The 10491-nt window shown below is 31.8% G+C and overlaps 1 protein-coding gene across 1 annotated transcript; it reads right to left on the bottom strand.

The window, feature by feature from the left end:
* Positions 1–72: 72 nt before the first annotated feature.
* On the bottom strand, positions 73–10128 carry LOC120190942 (protein FAM135B-like). Its single transcript, XM_039193949.1, is given in 15 exon segments — positions 73–548; positions 626–676; positions 750–955; positions 1038–1296; positions 1580–1834; positions 1901–1960; positions 2087–2276; positions 2487–2602; positions 2717–2980; positions 3410–3680; positions 3830–3894; positions 4271–4428; positions 4844–4929; positions 5007–5141; positions 10064–10128. Coding segments are annotated over 15 exon segments (2472 nt in total). The 3' UTR covers positions 73–257.
* Positions 10129–10491: the final 363 nt, after the last annotated feature.

Genomic DNA, 10491 nt, shown 5'->3' with positions numbered 1-10491 from the left:
TTATTATTATTTATGATAGATTATTATTTGTAAAAACAAATAAGATTAAATTTCACTATTTTTGTATCGAGAACTTATATAACAATTTCTTTTGTAATCATCTGGCGGCTAGACTCCAACCTATACACCAAAACGCATGCAAATGTTGCTCTTCTTTCACATTGATGCTCGAAAACCAGAAACCAAAATCACTGGCTCTGCATTTGGCAACCAATCTGGAGACTGGGGATTCATTATAGGTGGAACAACAGAAATAATTATTTAAATATATTTGGAAATGACCACATTATGAATCGAGCAAAAATGTCCGACTCCAAAAACTCGATATGAGCAGCTCGTCCAATGAATGAGTTTAAGTTCTTGCCATGACAGGATGTGTCAAAGTTGACATCACATCGCATGAACACCCGATCTTCAGTCGTAGAAGCTCGTATCTGGTCCAAGCAGGCATTCAACATTTCCAAAAATGCTTTTCCCTTTTTCGAGTGGTCCATGGACGCTGCCCGGCATGACTCGATCCTTGCCGAATGATATGGAACATAACCATCCTGAGAGACAAATCATCTCTCAACGACCTTAAAACGTACATGTAATAAACGTTTAAGGTATACAATTGTTAGAATACCTGGGGTGAGGAGAAGAGGATTATATTCTTGAAATTTTCCAGAGTTTTTTTCTGAAAGAAGCAAATCAACAATTTTAGAACTTCAGAGCTTAAAAAACAATAATCCTGACTTTGATCTCAATACCTTACAAAGTTGGTAGAAGAAAGTGTTATGGATATTGGGGTCATCGGTGAAAGTAAGCTGATGGATGCATTGGGTCCCTTTGAACTTCTTCAAAAGCCACAACCCGGAATTGAATAAAGAATTTGAGCTGTATAAATATCCCAAGTGTGGACCAGATAGAGATAGGTATGTGTGAAGGTATCTCCGGTAAGGTTCCATAACACTATCTGCAGAAAGAAATGTATATATTTAGCAGAAATTACAAAATAGTAAGAACGGGAACGTAGCTTCGGACAAGAGCATATCTACCTGCTATTGCTGTTCTTATTATGACGTTTCCAATAGAGTGCCCGACAAAACTAAGTTTGATCTCTCCTAATCGTCCATATCTTGAAGCTTTACCCACTTTCTTTTTAATAAAATGTACTACTTCCTGCCCCAGCCTCAGTCCCATTTCTCTGAAGTCTCCAGATGTTTTATCCTCATTTGCCTCTGACATGAGAAACTCGATTTTGGGATCTATTAAAAGCCATTGGTTGCGAACAAGCCGCAAATCCAGATGATGCCCCTATTATATTCAAATTGGGTTTAAACATTAATTCACTGACTAATCTGTCTCTAGTAGGAACATGCCGAAGTTAACTAGGAAAAGAAAGAGTTAGCTTTGCACACTAAAATGAATGGTAGACACTAATATCTTCACTTTTAGAAGTTATAGTTCTACGCGGCCTTTGAGAAGCATAAAAATTACATCGGGAGTTTACTTTAAATGTACTCGGCGTCAACTTATTAATGGTAATATGCATTAAAACTACTACCTAAGAAAACAAGAATGGGAGAGTGAAACTTGCCTGAAATCCATGTACAAAGACAACAACCTTCAAATCACGGCCTCTTTTTGCAGCAGTTGCACGTGGTGGCTTTTTCCCTTCTTTAGAACTAATATCAGAATGTGAGGCAACTGAATCTACAGCATCCAAATAATTCATGTATGAGTTATAACTCAGACTACGACGAGGTGCATTCATAACGCGTTCTACAATTGCAATAGGAATTGCTGAAGGATCTCCAAATATTTGCATGTCTTGGATTGACCGACTGTTAATCTGTGTGCAAAAATCTTCAGTAAACACCAGGAATAAGGACTATAACCAGTAAATAAAACAACTTACCTTCATTTGTGAGATACTCCGTCGATGAAGGTCAGCCTTCATTTCTGACATATGCACAGGCTGCATTGCACAATATGAATTTCCCAAAATTAGAAAATAGTGGATAAGCCTAGTGTTGCTCTTCTCTGAGTATGTAAACAAAGAGCAACATATTTACTCAAATGAAAAACATAAAAAAGTGTTCACATCATCAGATAACTTCCACAAACTTGAACCCCTCTTATGCAAGACATGGTGGGTAGTCTCCTTAAAACTGCGGTTTATATAATGATGGGGCATTTCAACCATAGAGTAAACCATCCATATTGACCATTCAGCTTTTCTATCCTTAGCCCATGCATCATGAAGGACTTCCATTATCCTTGTTTTATTATCCCTGGAATGAAATGCAATTTCAACACCTAAAGTAAGCACCAATACTATGAAAGCTGTATCAAGGAGTTCAAATCATCTTTAGGGATGAAATGATCAATGAAGTGTTAATAAGAGGGATACGGAGCAAAACAAGCCAACAATGCCTACAATATCAAAGAGAAATCATTGACTAAAAACAGCAACAACTGGAAATAAAAATGTATAAGCTAACCTGTGGAAAGTGAGAAAAGTGCTCCATACATATAACACCTGATCACCATATAGATTAAACATTCTGGTTAAATCATCCTTGGATAAGTTCTGGGGCAATTGATCACTTTGAAAATCTGATTCGCCATTAATTTTCCGTTAAAAGAGAGGGCAAGATTATAATTTTAATCTATAATAAAAACTATAAAACCATTAAAGAGGGTAAAAAAATAGGAATAAGACTGATGCTGGGTAAAATAAAGCAAGGACCTCAGGACCATTTTGTGGCTTGCCTTGTCCAGAGTCTTCATTATCATCAGTAACCTGATTTGCTTGCAAGGATGAATCAAATAACCTTGTATCATTCATTGTGGATGTAAATTTAATCAAATCAACAGTTTGGTTAATGGCATTGCTAAGTTGTTGTAGCTCTACAATCAAGGTTTCACGAGCATCTAGTAATGCCTTCACAAGCCTGACCAGTTTCAGGTCACTACGATCCGTTTGATTCAACACCTACTCAATCACATAACCGGAGTATCAGTTCATAGAATATTGATTATCGAAGAAAACAAGAAGCAGCATAAAGAAATAAGATGCTTTTCCATTATTGGTCAAGTAAATCCAGGAGAAGTTTTTATAATCTCCCCCCACCAAAAAAAAAAAAGAAAAAGAAAGAAAGAAAGAAAGAAAAAACATATTGAATGCACAGCCTTATTAATTTTAAGAAAAACTTTATATTTAAGGCATAGCCTTAGTCAAGCAGATGCAAAGATAGTCCAAGTTGTGATTAGGGATGGGTTGTTGTTGCATATGAATATTCAATGTTTAGAACAAACCTGAGTCGACCCGCCAACAGTTTTACCAGCAACATCATCAGTGACTGTAGAAGAAATACTGAAAAAATTCAACAGGTCAAGTTACTTCTACATATCAATATAGCACAAATTTATAAATAAAACCACCATTTCCCTTTCATCATTTCCACAAAGATTCACTATTTCTAGAATCTGCGACAAACCTGGGTACCTTCATTGAGTCTTGGATAGAACCAGCTTTTAGGAGAGTGATGTGAACACTTACATCCACAAGAACAGCATGAAATGCATCAAAATAAACAGGGCAGTAGGAATGCAGTCCTAAAAGAGCTTTAGCAGGGATCCGAAATTCATGGATGGCAGCAGGGTTACTATCTGGAGAAGCCTGAAACTCAGAACTGAATGCAGAGCATTCAGATCAATTATAGGATCTTTTAAGTTGAAGAAAGAAAATAATAATAGAAATGAAACGCTCATAAAAAGAACAGAGGTTAAAGCCTTAAATTTTAATTGTACAGTAATACAAAAACAGGACTTGTCACCTTACCCATTTTCCAACAGAGGAGCATATAAAAGCTCAAACTTCAAAATGACAGCTGATGAGTAAGGACACTGTCAGTGTCAGATAATGCTACATCAGCACCATAATAGGATATAAGAAAATATTAGCAAACTAAATAGCCAACGCAATCAAAGTAGAAAAGCTTATATGCATGTCCAATACCAAAATCAAATGAAGTAAATATTGGTGAAAGTCATAACTTTCAGGAAAATCCACTGTCATTTCCATTTTCCCTTATGGTTGGAATAGAGATTTTAGTATCAATTTGCAAGAAAGAAGCTAAGCATCAAAACCTATCATAGACTACCATAAGTTAATATAATGAAGTTTTATAGAGTGAGTTCTGCAATTTATTTTTGTATGCTCTTCGGCTAGAGGGAGTGTGATGTGTGCACATGTGGATATGAGCAAGGAGAGAGTACCTACTTCTTTTCCCTTAAGAGGTAAATCAAATGCAACCATGGTAAATAAAAGAACATCCTGTCTTGCATATTTGATTCGAAAAGGCTGCGTTGCAAAACTGTTATCTTTTTCATCAATCTTCCACACTCCATATCGTCCACCCTCACAACCCAAGTTTGGAGCTGCAATATTTTTCTAGTCTTAAGTAGGGGAAAATGTTGTTTGAGAAAACTATTACATTATACTTTGAGAGCATAAAACAAGTAGGAGAAACCAACATATAGTTCCAAATATATTCACCTTTAAACAAAGATGAAATTCATTGATTGGTCATAATTTAAGTATCAAAGGAAATTAAATTTGTTTGCTTCAGCTGTATCAAAAATATTTGACCAATCAATCAGCTAGCATGGCATATTCTTTCGGAAATTGCAAGGTGCCTGTTTAGCTCTCTAGAGGGACCAGTTTCAGTACAAAACACTAGAATGTATCAACGTTAAAAATGTTTATTATATAAACAACAACAAATAGCAAATTTATAACCTTAAGACAAATGTTTTAAAAGAAAAATTAAACACTATAATTTCAACAATTTACCTTCATATTGTAAGACTCTGGAAGGCATCGCGGGAGAAGCAGATGCTTCATTGTCCCATCTGACTGTAATCTTGAGTTGATACCATCTAAACACTCAAATGAACATATGAATGAGGATGTGCAGGTTCAAAACAAACAGGAAAACACAATAATTTCATCATACCCTTGCTGGAAAAGATCAAGGTTATGAAACCTATGGATGTAAATTGCAATCTCGTGGGTAGCATCCAACACGACCACCGGCTGTAATTTACCCGAGGGCGGCATTGAATCTGGTAACCTTTTTGCTTGTCCTCGTCTATTTTTTCATGTATTTATTTATTCATTTCTCTATTATTCAAACCACTCGACCATCCATGATGTTGAAACACATATAATCAAGTATCTCAATTCTTGCTTCTCTCCTTAGTTTTCACTCCCAAGCAAACTCTCATGGAATTACGTTTCAGTTCTCATAAAATCATCAGAGAACAAAGCAACCACACGTAAAAGAAGAGGACCCTCTAACAACTCTCCGTACCATCAAATGCTTTTTAACAATACGGAAAGCTGCAAACAAGGAATTGTAATGAACAAAATTTCAGAAAGGAACAATCACTCTTTTTAAGAACTTCAATTTAGAATTTAAATATGATAACGCTGATAATACACTACTATTGTTTTTGCATTAGAGACTGCTACATTATAACAACGTTGCCGTTTAAACCAACGTAACTCTAGTTTTTCTTTTAAAAAATATATTATGAACAAGAACGAATTACCGTTGTTCGGAATAAAATTATGAATCTTAATTTACAAGTTACAACCTCAAAATTAAAAAATTAAAATAAAACAGACATGAGAAATTTCAATTTCATGTTTAGCTTAAAATAAGCACGAATCATCAAAAATAAATGATGAGCACAAGAGAGAGATAATAACGAGATAGAAACAGAATATGTACAAACCCGGGTTTAGATCTGCAAACTTTTTCCTTTTTTGTGCAACAAAAATCCAATCTAGGTTTTCTCTTTTAAATAAAGAGAATGTGAATCTTATTTACAAGTTACAACCTCAAAATTAAAAAAATAAAATAAAACAGACATGAGAAATTTCAATTTCATGTTTAGCTTAAAATAAGCACGAATCATCAAAAATAAATGATGAGCACAAGAGAGAGATAATAACGAGATAGAAACAGAATATGTACAAACCCGGGTTTAGATCTGCAAACTTTTTCCTTTTTTGTGCAACAAAAATCCAATCTAGGTTTTCTCTTTTAAATAAAGAGAATGATGAAATAATGAAATTGGTGTTCTTATTTTTGTTTCCTAGATTCTTTGTAAAGAACAACAACAGAGGTATTTTAATTCTCCATTTTTCCTTGTTTATAATGTTTCATGTTTTAACGTGTTGTTTTTAGAGTTCGATTTAATTACCCTGCAGAGCCTGCCACTTCTAGAATTAAAAAAAGGGATAAATTATGTTAAAATAATAATAATATAAATTCATATATTGTCCTTGATTATAAGTTTTTTTAATTAAGTCTTCAATGAAAAATTATAAAAAATGATGTCGTTATAAATAAAAGTAATATAATAAACATTTAATTTTTATATTTTATTAGAATTTAATTCTATTTTTTTAAATCTTAAATATTTAACTATTATGTCAATTTACTACCTCTTATAAATTGTAACCACTTCTACTCTTTTGTGCTCCACTGCTAAAGCAATGGCCTTTTTTTTTTTTGGTTCCCACCTATATTTGGTGGGTATTTTTTTAAGCTTCTATTTTAGCATAATCTTTCCTTTTTCCTCTATTTGAGGGAGAATTATGAATCAGTGACTGCATTTTTTGTTGTGATTTAAATCAATTTTTTAACTTCTGTTTCTATTTTTAAGGCTTAATATCTAAAATTACTAGTTTTATAGTGAAATTCTCATTTTATTCATTTATTATTATTTTTTAATTTTTCTTCCAACTTTTATTTTGTTATCATATTAGTTTCTTAATATTTTCATTCGAAAAATTTAAACGCGACCCGGCTTTTTTATCATTATTTTTTTTAGTACAAACGCGACCCAGATAGATATTGTTATATGCAGTGCAGTAAAACTAATAATAAAGTATTTGAAGACTTTAAAATAAAAAGTCAAATATAAATATAAAATACTAAAAATTAAAAAATTAAAAATTAAAAATATTTTAATAAAAAATATTTTTAATAACTCTGCGTTTATGATACGTTTTTTTCATTTGGTTTTTGTTTTCGTATATTTTTTTCAACAATAGATTTTATATCGCTACGACCAATCAAAATTGTACTTATTTGTAATCATGATGATATTTTTTACTTTGGACCATCATGTTGGATTTAGATACAAGATTTGCTTTCGTATATAGTCTTTTCACGTCGTTTGACTCTTATTTACGATTTATCGATAGTCTTTCAATATCTTGATCCCCTATTGTGGTTCATTTCCCGCTATAATCAAATGTATTCATATCTACATTTTGTTCTAGTTTATTTGATTATATTTTTAATATTTTTATTATATGATCTTTTTGTTAAGTGGCTATGTTTCTTGTGTTAATGATTATAGAAAAAATGTCTTTATTATATGTTTAGTTTATAGTTATAATTCGAATATTTTATGTTTTTAATAAAACTAACTATTCTATTCAAAAAATATTTTAATCAGTCTCATATCTAATAAAAAGAAATTGAATAGTACAGCAGTAACATATAACCAGATAGATATTGTTATATCCAATAAAAATAATAATAGGGTATTCGAAAACTTTAAAATAAAAAATCAAAATCCAAACATAAAATATTTAAAAATAAAAATATTTTAATTAAAAAGAACATGGTTTTGTTTAGATTTTTTTTATTTCTCATGTGATTTCATTTTAATTTTTTATGAACTTTTAGAAATAAATTAAACATAGTTATTCAAAAATAAAATATTTTTGAAACTTTAAAATAAAAAATCCAAACCCAAACATAAAATATTAAAAAATAAAAATATTTTAATTAAAAAGAACATGGTTTTTTTTTTAGATTTTTTTCTCATGTGATTTCATTTTAATTTTTTTTATGAACTTTTAGAAATAAATTAAACATAGTTATTCAAAAATATATATATGAATTATGTTTTTTTTTAAATTTTTTAAATTTTCTGAATTTTATATATTTTTTATCTTATGATTTCTTAACATATATTTCACCTAACATAATTCTATTATGTATAGTGATATTTTCAACAACAAAAAAAGCTAAAGTATTAAAGTGATAAATAAAATGAAAGTTTGAAGATTAAATTAACCAAAAAATAATAAAAGAACCCAAATAAAATTTCACTAAAGTATATGAAATATCTCAAGTACTAAATTTTTGTGAGAGTGTTCCATAAAAAGGGTAAACCAAAGTTTGGAATGTTACAAATATATAATTTTTTATTAAACTAAATAGATTACAAAATGATATTTGTTCTAAATATTCTCAATCATTTGACTGTAAACGTTCAATTATCATTGCAGTCGTTGTTGCTCGAACCTGTAATTTTTAGAAATAGTCACAATTCTTTTAACCAATAAAGTAAGTTGGTTCGTGCATAATATTACAAATATTAATACATGCTTTTGTAACAAGTTCTTATTTCTTTTTACCTAAAAATAATTGCAATTAGATATTTTTTTATGTGCTAAAGTTTTTCTAAATGTTCTGAACCAGAAAAAAATAGATTGATTAATTAGTAAATAATATAATTTTGTACACACTAAGAATCCAAGGTTGGTTTAAGGGAGACGGGTCAAGGTGGAGGCATTCGTCCCCTGAAAATTTAAAATTATTATATATTTCAAAAAAAATTCTATGTATATTTTATTAAAAATCTTTGTCACTTAAAATTTTACAATTTAATCTCCTCTTAAAATTTTAAAATTTTACGTCCGTTCTAAGACATCCGTAGACCCTCTGCATCGGAGTCAACTTTAAGGGGGACCTCGTATTTTTGTTTACATTGTCATCCTTTATGCAAAATCCATAAGCTGCCTGCTGGCGATAGGATAGGCTCGACATTACTCGTGCTCTGCTTCAGCTAAAAAGGTCTTATGGATTATTGGCGTTTTTTTTTCATCCAATCATTTACAACCCTTCCTTCCACCATCTTTGAGGAATCCCCCTTCTATGTGTCTCATTACCTCTTTATGTGATCTTGACAAAACCTGTCCAGTTCTTGCAATTTTCAGAGCTGTCGGACCTGGAATTTATTATGGATATCGTGCATTTCAGGTGGCTTTGGATGACTGCTGCCGGGCACATGATTGAACTCGCGCACCACACCACATGTCTCAAAAAGTGCAAAATGAGATGAACGAACTTGAATTGTAAAAGTGGAAATTATTATGATCGTAAGTGGAGACTTTGGTAATGGTCTAGGCGGAAACGAACGTGCCAGGTAGGCCGTGAATCATCAACAAGATTATTTTAATAAAGTGTTTCGTTTCACGATATAGGGCATTTGATTTCCAAGTAAAAGCTCACCACGTTCTTTTTCACTAGTCAATGCAAGATCAACGAAGTCAATACGTTTCAACTCGGTGAATCTAATTCCCACTTGCATTGAATAAAAATGAAAAAGAGACAGAATGAAAAGGAAAGCAGATGATTCGTGATTAATCAAAATATGAAAAACCATGATATAAAATAAAATTCCAACTCAAGTTTTTCAATAAAATTGAACTATAAAAAAGTTTCACCATCCAAGTCGTGAGGAGCGCACAAGAAAGTGATGCCACTGTAAGGAGATATATACTCTTTAATGTGTTGTCACCTATTATATAATCAAGTCGACCATTATAAATGTTAAAGTCATGGAACTTATAATTATAGCGAGCACCCCATTACCGGCACGGTCCATGGTTGTGCTAAAACGTTTCCATGTTCCGTGGCTACATGTGACTAAATGGTTGGCTACCTAATTATTTATATATATATATTATATACATACACTCTATATAGCCTAAGAGTCGAATAAAGCAAGAGATTATATTGGATCCAATGTAGATGAAAAGAAAATGTATTTTACTTCCTCCAATATAGGGGCCGACTCTTTGGACAATAATAATTCCGACGAGAATACACAAAACGCATTAATTTAAACCCAAAGTGCTTATTATAATGTCATTACACATCAGTTGGAAGTCAAAATGAGGCATGTTTCAACTAAAAACCTATCAGAGAATTCATTTGGACCATTGCTTTGAGCACCTACGGCTTCTCTGATATTCATTACCATCGATTGGAGGGGTCAACCAAATTTTTAAGTATATGTGTTCCTCAGTGTGCTGGGGAAAAAGAAGTAATTTGCTTTTAGCAAATGTAAGCGGCAAAATCAAAAATCCTGATTTGTTGTGGTTAGCTCTGAAATATCACGTTGGATGCTTAACATTGTAATGTCATTTCCCAGAACCAAATAAAAGGAATATTTTTATAATTATTCTAAGATAAATAAATATTTTATTAAATTCGAATCAATCCAAAACTCAAATTCCATTAATCCAACCCTGCCAATGATTCCCCTGCCCCACAGAAGTCTTCAACCACGGCTATATAAGAGGATTGTCTTTCTCTCCAAACTCATTATCGTTTCTTACCATCC

Source organism: Hibiscus syriacus, unplaced genomic scaffold (genome assembly GCF_006381635.1).
Source record: "Hibiscus syriacus cultivar Baekdansim isolate YM2019G1 unplaced genomic scaffold, ASM638163v2 tig00116964_pilon, whole genome shotgun sequence".
Taxonomy (NCBI): Eukaryota; Viridiplantae; Streptophyta; class Magnoliopsida; order Malvales; family Malvaceae; genus Hibiscus; species Hibiscus syriacus.
This window is presented reverse-complemented; position numbering and strand designations above follow the sequence as displayed.